Source organism: Rhincodon typus, chromosome 1 (genome assembly GCF_021869965.1).
Source record: "Rhincodon typus isolate 14 chromosome 1, sRhiTyp1.1, whole genome shotgun sequence".
NCBI classification, from domain to species: Eukaryota; Metazoa; Chordata; class Chondrichthyes; order Orectolobiformes; family Rhincodontidae; genus Rhincodon; species Rhincodon typus.
In genome coordinates, this window is record NC_063332.1 from 79,199,805 (window position 1) to 79,217,213 (window position 17,409).

A 17,409-nucleotide genomic window follows, 5' to 3' on the forward strand; every position below is an offset into this window, starting at 1 on the left:
GGGGTGGTGAGGGCAGGAGGGGCTGTTGTGTTTATTGATTAGGGAGAATAACACAGCCGTACTGAGGGGAGACACCTTGTTTGGCTCATCCAGTGAGGCGATATGGGTAGACCTCAGGAAGAGGAAAGATGCAATCATTTTGACAGGGTTGTATTACAGGCCTTCCTAGAGCCAGTGGGTGATAGAGGAATAGACATGTGGTCAGATTATGGAACAATATGAAAACATCAGGATTGATTTTAACTTCCCACCTATTAATTGGTACTCGCTGAGCGCCGGGGTTTGGATTGCGGGAACTTTGTTGGGTGCGTTCTGTGTGGGTTTGTTGAAGCAATATGTAAATAATCCAATTTAAGGAAGGGGTCACTCTGGACCTGGGTTTGGGGAATGAGCCCGGCCAGGTAATTGAAGTTTCAGTGAGGGAGCATTTTATCAACAGTGACTGTAATTCTGTAAGTTTTAAGTTACTTATGAATAAGGATGAGTAGTCCTCAGGTGATAGTAGAAATTGTGGGAAGGCTGACTGTAACAGTATTAGGCAGGATCTGGGGAATGTAGATTGGTGGCAGCTGTTTTAGGGTAAATTCACAGATGTCATGTGTGAATCTTTTAAAGCCATAAGGCATGCTTCCCGACACTGGTCAGGGCATGGAATATAAAGATGGCAAGTCATTTTGCAGAGGTATAGAACATTAGTCAGGCTACATCTGGAATATTGTGCGCAGTCCTGGTCACCACAAAAGGTTTACCAAGGTGTTGCTTGGCTTGTAGGGTGTTAGCTGTGAGAAGAGATTGGGTAACTTGGTTTGTTTTCACTTAAAGGTCGGAAGTTGAGGGAGTGACCTGTTAGAAGGTTACAAAATTGTGAGAGGCATGGTTAGAACGGAAAGCTGTTTTTTTTTCCATGGTAGAAATGTCAGTTACCAGGGGACAGAGGTTTAAGGTAAAAGGGGGTAAGTTTAAGGGAGATGTGAGAAGCAGTTTTTTTACACAGTGCCTGGAATATATCGCCAGAGGAGTTTGTAGAAGTAGATAAAAAAAAACGTTTAAGAGGCATCTTGACAATACGTGAATAGGCATGCGATTGGAGGGATATGGACCACGGAGAGGGAAAACAGTTTTTAAGTTCAGAAAGGCGTCATGTGTCAGTGCAGGCTTGGAGGACAAAGGGCCTGTTCCTGTGCTGTACTGGTCTTTGCTCTTTTGTGGAGAATGGATAACAGGAAGACACCTCACTGTTCGCTCATCAAAAGATACTATCACCCTGGTGAATATTGTTCTACTTGAGTCTTTAAGACTTGCACTGTAAAGGTATACATGTTTAATACAACTTGTATCAGTAATCTCTGCAGGTGAAGATGTTAACAGATATCAATATAATCGGTATCACAATTTGGTGTACAGAAGTTGGAGGGAAAGGAACGAGAAGGCATGGCATTCTCTTGAATGGTGAAACCAAATTGAATTTCTGAAACTGGGTCCCATTCTGTTTTCAGTGGGAGTTGGAGAGTTTTCAGTAGGAACAAAAACAAGTTGCCACCCGAAACATTGACTTCTCCTTTCCTCCAGATGCTGCCTGGCTTGCTGTGTTCTTCCAGCCTCCTGTTTGTGTACCCTGGAAAAGCTCAGGAGGGTCTGACAGCATCTGAAGAGAAATTAGAGTTAACGTTTCGGGTCTGGTTGCTGAGATTTTCCAGCAGCCTCTGTTTTTGTTTCCGATTTACAACAGCCATAGTTCTTTTGATTTTTTTTAAGTTTAGATTTCAGGGAGGTGGAGAGTTTTCATTTGGAGTGGCTTTTCTGTGCCGTTTGGCGTTAGGACCCTGCGGAAGCTGCCACTTGCTGCTTTACCAGCGGATGCCTGTCACTCAGAGTTAGTCTTGGGAATTGAGCAGAAGCCAGTTCTTGTCACAAATCACGCCCCAGTATCGATGAATTGGTTTCTCGGTTTACCTACCACTGGCAGTTCAGTGTCTTGTGTACTTGAAGCCCCTTATTAAGTTGGATGTGATTGGTTTGACCCTGGCGGTGAAGTTCTTGGAGAGACTGGGCTCTAAGAAGGAGAGGGGCATTGGGACACAGTGGAACACCGCTGGAATAGTGCAGCAAACCGGGCTGTTTCACCCAGTGTTTACTGCCACTGTCTACATCCCCTCCCGCAGACCCCATTCTCACCTCTACTCAGCTCATTCACCTCGAGCTCAATCTTCTCCTACAGATGTTACACGGTATCGGCATGTTTCTGTTCCAGTTCCGTACGTCTGAGCTATAATTAATCAGACACTTGTTAGTTCAAAATGTTAACGCCTAATTTGTTTAGATATTGTTTACTTGGCACAATATTGATTGAAAATCTTTCTACAAGTGTGGATCACTGACAATTGTGTAGTTAATTCCAGATCACGCGAAATCTCAGTCACACTTTGCAGTTTTTTTTTCTCTCATGAGCTTGGTGCTTATGGAGTGGATTGCATTGAAGGTTTCTGGGTTTCCAAATGCTTTTCTTCTTTTCAACTGGAGCAGGTGTTGGGGACAGATGAAGACAACATGGGGGATGTTTGTCCTCAGAAGCTGGGATCGGTCAAGCACCTCCGCCTCCTGCTGTTAATACTTATTCCATGTGTCTGCGCTTTCATCTGTGTACTAGTAATCCTCTTGGCATTTGTAGGTAAGATGATTTCAATATTACTCGTTGCATGTATATTCTCCGTGTGTGTGGGATTTTAAAGGTGTCTGATGTGCTTTCCATTGTTGAGGCACATACTCAACGTTTCATTAAAGGCATTAACCAAGGCTGTTCTGGAAAATAAAATGACTGTTATTTGCTTTAATTTTGATATTTAATGATATGTTTGAATGTCTAACGGTATGTACATTCTAGTTAACCGTGGCCCCTGGGCTTCGTGCAGATAAAACAATACTGGGTGCTTCTATCCAAGATGATATCAAAGTTAGTGTTTCAATTCAGAAAGATAACACTCAGACTAATTGGAATTTCTGAGCTCGGAGTTATTGTGCTAGTGACTTGGCAGATGTATGTGTATCCTGTCATAGCTCTTCAAGGTGCAGAGTGCTCCCACAAATAAAAGCTATGAATTGTGGAGTAATAGGAAATCAGGGCGAGTAAAGTGAATGCCTGTGTTGGTTCTGACCTTCAAGAGATAAATCTATCAATTTTTTGCCGAGACCAATAGGAACTCATACACCTCTTACATCACATCTTTCCCATTGCTATGTTGTATGTTGTTATATAGGATACTTCTGTCCTGATGTTCAACATTTTTATGCTGAAAATACCTGCTAGTGTACCTCAGTGAGCAAGCTGTAGAGGTCAGTATGGAGAACAGGTTAGAATGATATGTAACTTTTAACGTCATGAATGCAAGAATCTAATAACTGGTGAAGGTCAGAAATGTTCATATTTTGAGTTGTAAATATTTGGATCGCAGGACTTCTTATAAAGTAGGAAAGTTTAGTTTCTTTTTAAGATATGATGGATAATACGAAATACTAGAAGGAAACAGAAGTTGTGTTTTGGATGGTATATGTTTGGTGATGTTTTGCAAAGTTGTGATGCCTGTGCTGAACTCCACTTCTGAAAATTAAATGATTCTGTTTTTGTTGTTAAAATTCCCAGCCAAAATCGTGAAAGAGCCTTGACTTGAGAAGGACATGCTGTATTTTTTGGAAGTAATATACAATATAAAAATAAAAAATAAACATACAATAGAATGGATGTCAAATTGTTTGTAATTTCAGCATAATTCTATTGTAGATCCACCTTGGAACCTACAACTTTTGAAAAAGAATCACATTTCTCAGTGAGCAATGGAAATAAAACAAGGACAAGATTTTGCATTTTAGAACTTTGACTGTGAAACTGTTATCAACATAAATCAGACAGCACTTCATAGGCATCAAATGCATTGAACAAAAGAACATATACTTTAACTAAGTAATATAACCAAGATGCATATTACAACTTCTATTGCTATGCACCTCACTTTCTGGCAGATGCATGGCAGTACATGAACAAATCCCCAGTTACTCCCAGCTTTCCTTAACACCATGAGCAGAAGCAGTAGCAGATGTAGGCCATTCAGGCCATCAAGTCTGCTTCATCACTGAAGGAGAGCATGGCTGACCTGATGATCAGCAACTGCACTTTCTTGCTTTTACCCCATAACCCTCGTTTCCCTTACTGTTTAAAAATCTGACTACCTTAGCCTTGAATTTACTGAGTGATCCAGCCTTGACAGCCTCTTGCAGTAAAAAATTCCATAGACTCACTATCCCCAAGAAAAGAAATTCCTCCTCATCTCTACCTTAAATGGGTGAATCCTTACTCTGAGAGTATAAACTATGTCCAAGACTCTCCCACAGGGTCAGACAATCTCTCTGCATCTACCCTGTCAATCTGCCTAAAATTCTTAGACGTTTCAATAGGTCTCCTCTCATTCACTGTTTAGCCTACTCAAATTCTCCTCAGAAAATCACACTGTACCTATAATCAAATTCAAAAACCATTTTTTGAACTGTCTCCAATGCCAGTATATATTTCCTTAGATAAGGGCACCCAAAATTCATAATATTCTAGATGTGGTGCCTTGAATAGTTTTAGCAAGACTTCCTTTGTTTAAACTCTGTTCATTTTGAGGTAATGACCAACATTTCAATTGCCTTCCCTATTACCCGCTGAAGTTGGATGCTAACTGATTGGGATTCATGCATGGTGACCCCCAAAATCCTCTCTACTGCAGCTTTCTGCAGTCTTTCTCTATTTAAATAATATCCAACTTTCCTATTCTTTTTACCAATGTGCATAACCTCACATTTTCCCACATCATATTCCATCTGCCAGGTTTTCTGCCCATTCACTTGACCTGTCTATACCCCTCTATAGACTCTGTGTCATCTTGTCCTCCTGCCTATTTTTGTGTCATCTGCAAACTAAGGCGATAAATCATAGAATCCCTACAGTGTGGAAACAGGCACTTCGGCCCAACAAGTCCACACCGACCCTTGGAGCATCCTACCCAGACCCATTCCCCTATAATCCACACACCCCTGAACACCACAGGCAATTTAGCATGGCCAATCCACCCTAGCCTGCACATCTTTGGACTGTGGGAGGAAACCGGAGCACCCGGAGGAAACCCACGCAGACACGGGGAGAATGTGCAAACTCTGCACAGACAGTCGCCCGAGGGCTGGAATCAAACCCGGGTCCCTGGCGCTGTGAGGCTGCAGTGCTAACCACTGAGCCACCGTGCCGCCCCTACTCACTTCTGTCATCTAAGTCATTAATATATACTGTAATTAATCATGGCCCAGCACTGACGCCCAGAAGCACTCCAGTAAGCTACAGATTGATAGCCTGAAAACTCCCCCTTTATCCAAACTGCCTGTCTGCTATTAGTTAGCCAATCCTCTATCCATGCTAGTATACAACCCTTAACATTGTGGGCTCTTATCTTATTAAGTTACTTATATACAGTACCTTATCAAAAGCTTTTTTGGAAATCCAAGTATTTTAAATCTACCAGTTTTCCTTTGTCTCCCCTTTTGTTATCTCCTCAAAACGTTATAAATAAGATCTGCTGGACATGATTTCAATTTCATGAAGCCCTGTTGCTTATGCTTGATTATATTTTGTATTTCCAAATGCTATGCTACTACATCATTTATAATAGATGCTAACATTTTCCCAAATATAGATATTAAGCTAACTGGCCTATAGTTTTTTTTTTCCATCTCCAGTTTTAAACAAGGCTGTTACTCTGGCAGTTTACCAATCCTCTGGGAAATTACAGTTAGTGCATCTGAGTAGCTATGTCCTTTAATACCCGAGGATGTAACCCATTAGGTCCAGGGGACTTATCAGTCTTTAGTCTGAGAGAGGTGATGGTCTAGAGATCCAGATAATATTCTGGGGACCTGGGTTCAAATGGCAGATGGTGGTATTTGAATTCAATAAAAAAAACTGGAATTAAGAGTGTAATGATGATTATGAATCCATTGCTGGTTGTTAGAAAAGCCCATCTGGTTCACGGAGAGGGAGAATCCGATGTAATACTGTTATAATTGAGTAAAGGTAATTACACAGACAGGAGGCCAGACTTGATTGGAAGGAGAGCCTGGCAAGGAAGGCAGTGGAGCAGCAATGGCTGGGGTTTCTGGAGGTAATTCGGGACGCACAGCAGAGCTTCGTCCCAAGGAAGAAGAACCGTATTAAGCGGAGGATGAGGCAACCATGGCTGACAAGGTCCATCAGGGACAACGTAAAAGCAAAAGAACAAGCATACAATGTGGTGAAGATTAGTGGGAATCTGCAGGATTGGGAATCCAGAGGATTGGGAAGCCTTTATAACAAAGGAGAGGATAACTAAAAAGCAATAAGGGAGGAAGAAGAGAAATAAAAGAGTAGGCTAGGTAGTTCTAGAAAAAAAGTTTTCAAGAGTTTTTTTTTAGATTTTTAAAAGGTATGAGACATTGGACCTGTGTAAAATGAGGCTGGAGAAGTAGTAATGGGGAACAAAGAAATGGTGGAGGAACTGAATAGGTACTTTACATCAGTTTTCACAGTGGAAGACACCAGCAACACACAGAACTTCAAGAGAGTCAGTGAGCATACTTAAGTGTAGTAGCCATCATGAGGGAGAAGGTGCGGGTTTAGCTAAAAGGTCTGAAGATTGTGGAGTACTTGGAAATGGATGATAAAATAGGGCAGAGTCAACATGGCTTTGTCAAGCAGAGGTCATGCCGGACAAATCTGTTAGACTTCTTTGAGGAGGCAATGAACAAGTTAGACAAAGGAGAGTCAGTGGACGTTTGGATTTCTATTTGGATTTCCAGAAGACCTTTGAAAAGGTGCCTACTAAATAAGATAGGAACCTATGGTGTTAGGGGCAATCCTTGCTAGAGGATTGGCTGACTGGCAGAAAGTGGAGAGTGAGGATAAAGGGGTCTTTTTCAGGATGGTAGCCAATGAGTAGTGGAATTCCACTGGGGTCCATATTGGGACTACAGCTATTCACATTATAATAAGTGATCTGGATGAAGGAACTGAGAGCATTGTTGCTACATTTGCAGATGACACAAAGATAGGTGGAGGGACAAGTAGTGATATGATAATGTGGAGGCTGCAGAAGGATTTGGACAGGCTAGGAGAGTGGGCAAAGAAGTGGCAAATGGAATACAATGTGGAAAAATATGAAGTTAAACACTTTTTCATTGGAAGAATAAAGGGCATTTTCTAAATGGGGAAAGACTGCCAAAACCTGAAGCACAAAGGTACTTAGGAGTCATCAATCAGATTTCAGCTGAGGCTGTCTTTGGAATATTGTGAGCAGTTTTGGGCTCCGTGGTTAAGGAAGGTTGTACTGGTGTTAGAGGAGGTCCAGAGGAGCTTTACAAGAATTATCCCAGGGATGAAGGGCCTGTCATATGAAGAGCAGTTGAGGACTCAGCGTCTGTACTAAGTGGAGTTTAGAAGAATGAGGGGGGATCTGATTGAAACTTGCAAGGTACTGAAAGGCTTGGATAGAGTGGTCGTGGTGTTGATATCTCCACTAGTAGGAGAGACTAGGATCTGGGGACGCAGACTCATAGTGAAGGGACAACCCTTTAGAACTGAAATGAGGAGGAATTTCTTCAGCCAGAGGGTGGTCAATCTGTGGAACCCAATGTCACTGGATGCCAAGTCATTGTGTGTATTTAAGGCATAAATAGGTTGGTTCTTGATTTTAAGGCAATCAAGGGTTACAAGGAGAAGGCAGTAGAATGGGATGGGAAACATATCAGCATTGACTGAAAGGGAGAACAAACTCATTTGGCTGAATGGCCTAACTCTGCTCCTATATCTAATGGTCTTATGGTTTTATTATTTGAACATAAAAAAACACTTTATGTATTTTCTGATAAATGCACTAATTCAAAAACATAGTACTGCAGTGTTTAAATTCAGAGAATGTTTATGAAAATATGAAATATAAAGATTGAGTTTGAACATAGTTATGAATAAGGATAGATTAGGACTTTGCAGGAAGGTACTAAATTGGGGGAAGGGCAAATTACGTCAGTATTAGGCAGGAGCTAGGGAGTGTTAATTGGGAGGAGCTGTTATCAGTCAAGTCCACATTTGATATATGGGAATTGTTCAAAGACCTACTGATGAGAGTTCAGGATGTCACGTTCCAGTAAGGAGGAAGGACAAAGGTGGCAAAGTAAGGGATCCTTGGATAACGAGGGAGGTTGCGAATTTAGTCAAAAGGAAGAAAGAAGCATATGTAAGGTTTAGGAAGCTGAAACTGGATAGAGCCTGTGAGGATAGAGAAAGCAGGAAATAACTCCAGCAGGGAATTAGGAGAGCAAGAAGGGGTCATGAAATGACCTTGGCAAGTAGGGTTAAAGAGAATCCTAAGGCATTCTATGCGTATATTAAAAACAAGAAGATAACTAGGGAGAAATAGGACCACTGGAGGATAAAGGAGAGAATTTGTGCTTGGAGGAAGAGGATGTGGGTGAGATCCTAAATGAGTACTTTGCATCAGTATTCAATCAGGAGAAGGATATGGATGATAGTGAGATTAGTGTGGACCATGCTAATGTGCTGGGGTATTTTGAGATCAAGAACGAAGTGGTGTTGGGTCTCTTGAAGAGCATTTAGGTGGATAAGTCCCCAGGTTGTGGAGAGAGGTAATAGAGGAGACAGCTGGTGCCTTGACCAAGGTCTTTGTATCCTTGCTAGCCACTGGAGAGGTCCCGGAGGACTGGCGAGTAGCTAAAGTTGTTCGTCTGTTTAAGAAAGGAAATAGAGATGATCCAGGAAACTATAGACTGGTGAGTCTCAAATTTGTGGTTGGGAACCTATTTGAGAGAATTCTTCGGGATAGGATTTACGCACATTTGGAAAAGCATGGCCCAATTAGGGACAGTCAGCATGGCTTTGTGCAGGGCAGGTCATGTCTTACTAACTTGATTGAATTTTTCGAGGAGGTGACAAAGGTGATCAATGAGGGGAGAACAGTGAATCTTGTTTAAATGGATTTTGGTAGCACTTTTGGCAAGGTCCCTCCTGATGGGCTCATCCAGAAGATGAAGATGCGTGGGATCCAATGGTAACTTGAATGCGTGGATTCAGAATTGGCTTGCCCATAGAAGACAGAGAGGGTAATGGTGGGAGGGTGTTTTTCAGGCTGAAGGTCCATGACTAGTTAAGTTCTGCAGGGATCTGTACTGGGACCTCCATTGTTTGTGATATATATAAATGACTTAGATGAAAATGTTAGTAAGTTAGCAGAGATACAAAGATCAGTGAAGTTGTGGATAGTGTAGAAGGTTGTCAAAGGATACATTGGGATAGAGATCAGTTACAGATATGGGCAGAGAAATGGCAGATGGAATTTAATCTGGCTATGCGTGAGGTGTAGCATTTTGGGAGATCAAATGTTACGGAAAAGATCTATTTAACGGCAGGACTCGGAGCAGCATTGATGTACGGAGGAATCTTGGGGTTCAAGTCCATAGTTCCCTGAAAGTTGCCACGTATGTAGATCAGGTGGTGAAGAAGGCATATGGCATGCTTGCCTTTATTGGCCAGGGAACTGAGTACAAGAGTCAGGATGTCATGTTGCAGCTTTATAAGATTTTGGTTAGGGCACACTTAAGAGCTCTGTATTCATTTCTGGTCGCCACATTACAGGAAGGATGTGGAGGCTTTGGACAGGGTGTAGAAGAGGTTTGTCAGGATATTGTCTGGATTAGACGGTATGAGTTTTAAGAAGAGGCTAGGAAAACTCGAGTTGTTTTCTCTGGAGCGGCGGAGGCTGAGGGAAGACTTGATAGAAGTCTATAAAATTATGAGCTACATAGATAGAATTGACGGTCAGAATCTTTCTCCCAGAGTTGAAATGTCTAATAGCAGGGGGGCATGCATTTAAGGTGAGAGGGGGAAAGTTCAAAGGAGGTGTGAGAGGCAAGTGTTTTACACAGAGAGTGATAAGAGCCTGGAATGCGCTGCCATGGGTGGTGGGTGGAGGCAGATACGATAGGGGCATTTAAGCAACTTTTAGATAAGCACATGAATATGCCAAGAATGGAGGAATATGGACCAAGGCCAGGCAGAAGGGATTAGTTTGATTTGGTATCATGTTTGGCACAACCTTGTGGGCGTGAGGACCCGAGCCTGTGCTTTACAGTTCTATGTTCTATTGCAGTCCTCGTTCAACATCTATTGATGCTTCTCATTTAGAAATTTGGTATTTGATGCTTTGAATTATCTTAAGTATGCAATTTGTGTAATGGATAATCTGAAGAGTGGAGTTTTGTTGTTTTCTCTCATCTGATGTGCTGGCTATTTTCAAGGGACTATCAGTGCTTTTGTTTATGGAAGCCATGTGAATGTAATCTGATCTGTGGTTGTACAGTGGTATGTCATGTCAAAATGATTTCTTTGTTTACTTTCGATTGTTTTTGACTGGTTATTTATATAATGACGGGTATACCTCACTTAAATCATATCAAATCTACATTTACTCTCAAGCTCCTGCCAGAAATTCTTTCTGGTTGTTTTGTGCATTGACGCAAATGTTTGAAGTCACTGGTCCGAGATTTAGGTCATGTGATCTGAAGTGAACAACACACTAGACTTGAAAATACCAAGGCTAAATTTATGAATCTGCACTGCCAATATGGAACTACATCTGCTTGTAACACAAATTGAAAACGTTACCCCAGTGATTGCCACATCATCAGTAAATGAGAACCCGAATTCCTAATTTGGGAAACCCAAATGGTTGAGCATGGCCACTAACAATTGAGACTCTGAAAATTAGCCCCATGAGTCAACTAATTTTTGGAGACATGTGACAGTAAAAGGCTGTTACTGTGATAATGTTTTTGTGCTCTTTTCATTTGTGATGAGAAAAAAAAACGCAGGAAGCCAAGGATAAAGCCAGAACCAATCACTTATAGTGCTGTAATTTTTGTAAAAACAGCAAGCTCCTTGGAGAAGAACGATAATATTTTTTAGATCAAAAAATATTGCAAAACTGATGTCAGAATCATGTCTCAAGATACCTTCAAATAAGAGTCTGCTTTGCCAATCCTGGAAAATTTTGTCTGCTATCTATTTTTGATTCCATTTAATTGGCATTATTTACTTTTTATGTGCTCTGAAATGTCTGGAATCTTCGATAGAATGATTTTCTTTTCTATAAATGCTTCTTGATTATGCGAATTAATGTGCTGGTGTTTTCCACATGATTTGCCAATGGAAGGAGTTTTGGTTTTATTTGCAAGGTAGTAAGGTATTTATAGATGATGGAGGTTATGTGGCCTGTCCACGTAATTAAGGCATCCAGAAAGATATTAATGTCTCCCTAACCCTGAAAATTGTTTCTCAAAACATTCCAGAAGTTTCAACCTCAAAGTCTTTTCCAACTGCTGATTGCTCTGTGTGAAGACCTCCCTGGTATTGCTGCTAAATTTCTCTTTTAGTAGTTTGAAACTATTGCTCCCTTGATATATAATTGAAATTTAATTTTAAAATTCCAGATTTATGTTTTCCAGTTCTAAAGCTATTTTTATGTGCTTGTATAAAACCACCTCTTGAACATCTCCCTTCCAGCATGAAAAGGCTAACGTTCTCTAATCTATCCTCATAAATCAGACAACCACTAAACCAAAAAAAATGAATTGCCGATGCTGGAAATCAGAAACAAAATCAGAAATATCTGGAAAAACTCAGTTCTGAAGAAGAGTTAATGGACCTGGAACTTTAACTCTGCTTTCTCTCCACAGATGTTGCCAGACCTGCTGAGTTTATTCAGCAGTTTCTGATTTTGCTCGTAAATCAAATGCTTGACAATAGTCATTCACTCTTGGGTTCTTCTCTGCACTTCCTGCAGGGTTTCAGTTTGTGTTAGGTCTGTTGAAATGATGATAATCTCACGAGAAACAATATATTGCATTTAAATGATGCCTTTAAGGTAATAAAACATTCCAAAATATGATACAGGGTGCACTGAAGAGGTTGATTTTAAGGACTGTCTTAACAATAATGATTTGCATTTACATAGTGCCCTTAACAGAATAAAACATCTCAAAACTCTGCAGAGTAACATTATACAACGGTATGACTTTGAGGCAAGTAAGGCAAATTGGGTCACATGATCAGAAGTTTGGTCAAAGAGGTAGATTTCAAGGAGGAAGGAAAAGAAAACAAGGTAAAGAGATGGGAGATGTAGGGAGTGTATCCCAGAGCTTGAGGCTTAGATATCTAATAGCACAACCACCAATTGTGGGATGATTAAAATTGGAGATGTATTAGAGGCCAGAATTAGCAGAGTGTAGATAGTACAGAGAGCTATTGGTTCCTCTGTTTACAGCAACAACTACCCACACCCTGCCAAACCACCACCCCATCCCTGTTAAAAGTTGGGACCATTATTTTGCTATTTTCCTTTTGTCAAGTTTGAAACCTATAATAAATTTAGCTGACACAGCTTTGGGCCCCTCTCTATACATACAAACATAAATAATTACTAATGAACAGGGCAAAAGACAAGCTAAAGATAATGGTTATGAAGGCTACCAGGCCATTGGTGACTTGTGATGCAGATTGCTTTGTAAAAACAAAAGTGTCTGTCTTTACAAAATGTAAACTAACCTCAAGCTGGTGGTGAGCAAGGAAGCATAAGCCATTCAGACATTGTGAGTAATTGTCCCATGTCCATTGACTAGAAGGAATCAAATGGATGATTGACATTGTGTAAATTACCAGCACCTAGAAATAGGCTGTATCAACAATTGCTCAGAGTCAGAGCGCATTACTTCAATTCTTCCTGTTGGCGATTCTTTCGTAAGTGGGTGCAGTTTCTCCTTGTCTACTCTGTGCAGAGCTCTCATGATTTGAAATAAGTCATTTGGAGAATTGGTGCAGACAAATGAACTGAATGACCACTTCCTGCGCTGTAACAATTCTGAGATTCTGTGAAATTAGTTTCCAGGTTTTCCCATATTATAATACTGATTGCATTTCAAAAATAAAAATGATTTAAGACATCCTGAAGGGTTCTTTATGAATATGTTTCCTTTTCATTTTATGACCAGAATGTTATACTTGAGGTGATCTTATAATGTTATCCAGTTTGTTCATGACTCCTCCCACTTAATATTTTACTGTTTTGTCTATGTAGCTTAACATTCTGTTGGCTTCATTGAACTGTAGTTAGATCAATATCAATTTCATATTTGAAAAACAGATGTAAATGTAAAGGCATATGTATGTCTGGGTTTAAATACTCTCAATCCAAACCTTAATTTGAGGATTTGTACTGTCATAGTTACTGGCCTCCCCCTCACCAAACTCTGCCGGATGCCTCCTTTGGGTCTGTGTGCAACTCTCTCTCCATGTCTCTTTCCACCTTTACTGTCTCTAAGCAACAGTATTTTAGATTTCCAATTAAGTAAGTCAGAATACTTTTTTTTATTGTCATTTACGTTGTTGCTTGACATCATTGCAGACACAAAACTGAGGCAATTAAATTGAACATCCTTACTCCAGTTCTACTGATTGGGTCTATGATTGTTATGCTCTGTGTATCTATAAAACCATTGTGAGAAAATCCTTATCCCTTTCTTACTGTGCGGATTAATCTAACAAAAACCATGTACGGTTCAAGGTCAGGACCAAAAGTGGGGAAAAACAAAATTATTTCTTCAAATATCTTGATTACATTGAACACATAAATTAATGTATATTCAACCATTAAATTGTGCTCACCGACTCCGTGCCCGCCAGCACCTCAAGTTTAAAATTCTCAACATTGCTTTCAAGATCTACTATGTCCTTGTCCCATCTAATTGCTGTATTAGCCTCCAAGAAATCTATGCTTCTACAATTGTGGTAATTTACCCACCCTAATTTTTTCCCTTGACTAATGTATTGGTTGAGTCAGCACTAAGCTCCAGAATTATCTCCCTAAAGCTCATTGTCTCACTTACTCCCTCCTGCTCACTCTTCAAAGCCTAATTCTTTGTTCAAGCTTTAAGCTATGTGATCTAAAATCTCCTTATATGACTAAGTGTTAAATCTTGTTTGATAACTCTTCTGTGAAGTATGTTGGGATACTTTACCATATTAAAGGCACTGTGTGAATGAAGTTGTTTTTAATCTTGTAAAAATGACATATAAAATTTAATATTGAGTTCATTTCTTGTGGCTTCACCTTTCCCGAAGTCTCAAAACTGACAAGGCAAGATCTGACTGCTTAATTGCTCGCTACCTCCTAATTTTTTCAAACCACCTTTCTTCTGCATGGCTTACTGGAGAAATCTCTCCTTCAAGTCACTTACATATGAACACGAAACAAGAGTAGGTCACTCAGCCCTTTGAGCCTGCTCCATCATTCAATAAGATCGTGGCTAATCTGATTTTAACTTCAAATGGGCATTCTTGCTTGTACCAATAATCTTTCATTGCCTCGGTGATCAAGAATCTATTTACTTCCAAACAAGAAAAAAAGAACTGAGGATGCTGGAAATCAGAAACAAAAACAAAAATTGCTGGAAAAACTCAGCAGATCTGTAGGCATCTGTGAAGAGTAAGCAGAGTTCATAATTCAGGTCCAGTGACCCTTCTTCAGATTCTGAAATGTTAATGTAAACTCTTAAGTGCTTAGTCACGGTGGGACTGTACTTCGAGGAACCACCTTGAGACCAGAGGTCCATGCTGAGGCCACGCCAGGCTGAGAAACTGCCCATACCGCCGAAAGACCCCTGTTTCAGGTCAACAGACCGTCATGCCGGGCCACTGAGAGATCGCCATGCCAGGCCGAGAGTCCACCATGCCAGGCTGGGAGGCTGTCATATTGGTCCTGCACTGAGTCCACAGGCCAGCAGTCCTGAGGCAGGGAGTCCCTGGTCGGGAGAAGAAAGAAAGAAAATTGTAAATGAGGTTGTAAATGTGGTAGAAGTAGTTCAGAGAGGGCTCACTTGAATAATGCCTGAGATTGTCTGTCTCTAACAGTCATTCCCCTCAAGTAATTCATAGTTGGTATGTAATTTGGAGATCTGTTGTCACATAAATGTGAGAAATAAAACTTCAATATTAAATTATACAGTTGACACCATGTTCATTACAATTGTATCCACTACACTTTCCCCGTAGAAAACCCCTGAACTCGAGCAGCTTTAATCTAGAGACTTCACATAAATTTGCAAGGAATTCATTATTTTAGCTTTCCTTTTCTCAGTAAATTGAGAATTCCTCTGTTCCCCCTTGCAGCCCCATTTCCCATTTGCAGTCCTTTTCCCCCTTGCAGTCCTTCACCCGCCTTTTGCAGTCTCTCACTCCTATTACTGCTTAGTTCACTTTTCAACCCTTCAGTCGCCATACTAGTCCCTTGTCCCCCTCTTTCTTGCCTCCCTCTTTCTTGTTATTTTTGTAGCTACTCTTCATGCATCTTTCCAGAAATGTCCACTTTCTATCCCCCACCCTGCAGCTCCTTTCCCCACTTTGCAATCTCATTTTCCCACAGTCTCTAGCCTCCCTTCCTGGGCCCAGGTTTATCTTCCCAGCCTCCATTTGGGTCTTCCTAGCAGGCCTGGTTTCCCATTCCACTCCCACTTCCTCCGGCCTTGCTGACTACTATTGCTCACCTCACTGTTCCAATCGTAAGCTATCCCACATTTGCTGCTGACATAAACATGTCAAAGACAATCAATGGGAGAGAACCAGCCTGTGTCTATAGGGATGGCTCCTCATTATCTTCTTCCATTCTAATAATGAGGGTGACCTTTCTCTGATTGGTCATCCCTTTTAGGGGTGGGGCAGGGGTGTTTCCATGGTGATCTGAGGGTTTTGAATTCATTTCCACCTGCTGCCCACCTCCCACCAACATATTTTCCTTTCACGTTATCCCAGTCATTTGTTTCCAGCAGCACCTTATTTTTAATTTTTTTGTAATTATCTCTCTGCCTCATTTAATCAGATTATCGGTCATCCTTTTGCTTGTTATTTAGCTGTTGACACCGTCTGACACTTTTGATCACCTGCAGATTTGACACTCCACTCACACTATTTATATGATTTTTTGATCTCTCTGCCCTTGTCTCACTGCCTTTAAATTCTGTGTCTGTGTGTTTTTTTTCTCACTTCGCCTGATGAAGGGGTTACGCTCCAAAAGTTTGTGATTTCAAATAAACCTGTTGACCATAACCTGGTGTTGTGTGACTTCTGACTTTGTCCACCTCAGTCCAATAGCGGCACCTCCACAACATGAAAATTTCATAGTCTTAGACATGAATCTAGTATACTCTGAGACACAAGGAAGATTTACTTGCTTTAGGTGTAGTATTTTTACATCACACTACCCTTGGCAGTGTATATAGAATTGTAGTGAGACAACAAGCAACACTTGATTCCAGCCCACAAATGTAACTTTTAAAGCTTAATATGGGAGCCCATGTGAGGATAATTCTTTGTATTGATGGCGACTTACCAAATTACATTTATGTATGAATTTTCTCAGAGTAATTTGAAGCTTGTGAAATTAAGAAGAACTTAATTAAATCTTTGGAACTTTCTTATGAGTAGCATTTATATTGATAGGTTTTTGTATTACTTTTATGCCTATTTTTACCCCTTATGGAGCAGTGCGGACGAAGCACTGGTGATGTGACAGACCATTATATAACCAATTAATTTCCACTTATCTGCATAATGCTGACATTTGTTCTTGTAGCCAATTTTAAGTCACACTGCAAGGTTTGAAAAAGGTGGCATTAACCCACGGCTATGGTACTGTACTTCCAGCTCCATCCTTTTCTGGGGTGTTTCTGAAGTCCAACTGTCCCTCCGTTTCAGCTGGGAGCCTCATTCTAATGTTCATGTTAAAGTCCTATGGTATCTTAGTATTAAAATGCAAGCGTGAGAATGTTGTGCCAAGAGTTAAGAAGCTCAAGTTAAAGAAACTACTGCAGAAGGTAATTCTCTTTGCTTTTTCTTTCACCTTGAATATGTGCTCCTTTGGCTCCACAGAATCTTCTAGTCCACGCCATTGGTCCCATCTGCATATCTGAGCATGTCTAATGTCTGCTCCAGCATAACGTTCCTGGCTGGTTTCTGTGTCAGAGCTGCCAGCATTCCCAACCCCTCAACTGGGTTGCTGTCTGTGATTGTTACAACACTGCTCGCTGCTCTAATGTCAATGAGGTTTGACTCTCAAAGTAATGGGCCTCATGCTAATTATATTGATTGAGTAGATGTAATTACATTGTCTATGTCCTCTGGGATTAGGCTGAGCCAATATTCTGATCACACATGACATGATGTACCATTGAAACTGTGATAAGAATGTAAGAACATGGATCAGGAATAGGTAATTCAGCCTCTCTAGCCTGCTC

The 17,409-nt window shown here is 40.7% G+C and overlaps 1 protein-coding gene across 7 annotated transcripts in view; it reads left to right on the forward strand.

Moving 5' to 3' along the window:
• The window catches only part of corin (corin, serine peptidase), a 331,902-nt gene that overhangs the window by 131,139 nt on the left and 183,354 nt on the right, over positions 1 to 17,409 (forward strand). For 3 of the 7 annotated variants that reach the window (XM_048597970.1, XM_048597932.1, XM_048597938.1), the window contains exon 2: positions 2,524 to 2,668. In XM_048597970.1, the coding sequence (XP_048453927.1) occupies positions 2,524 to 2,668 (145 nt within the window). Of the gene's footprint in view, positions 1 to 1,165; positions 1,312 to 1,936; positions 2,256 to 2,523; positions 2,669 to 17,409 lie in introns of those variants that run through there. The other 4 variants (XM_048597950.1, XM_048597960.1, XM_048597954.1 and 1 more) reach the window with 4 other exon arrangements.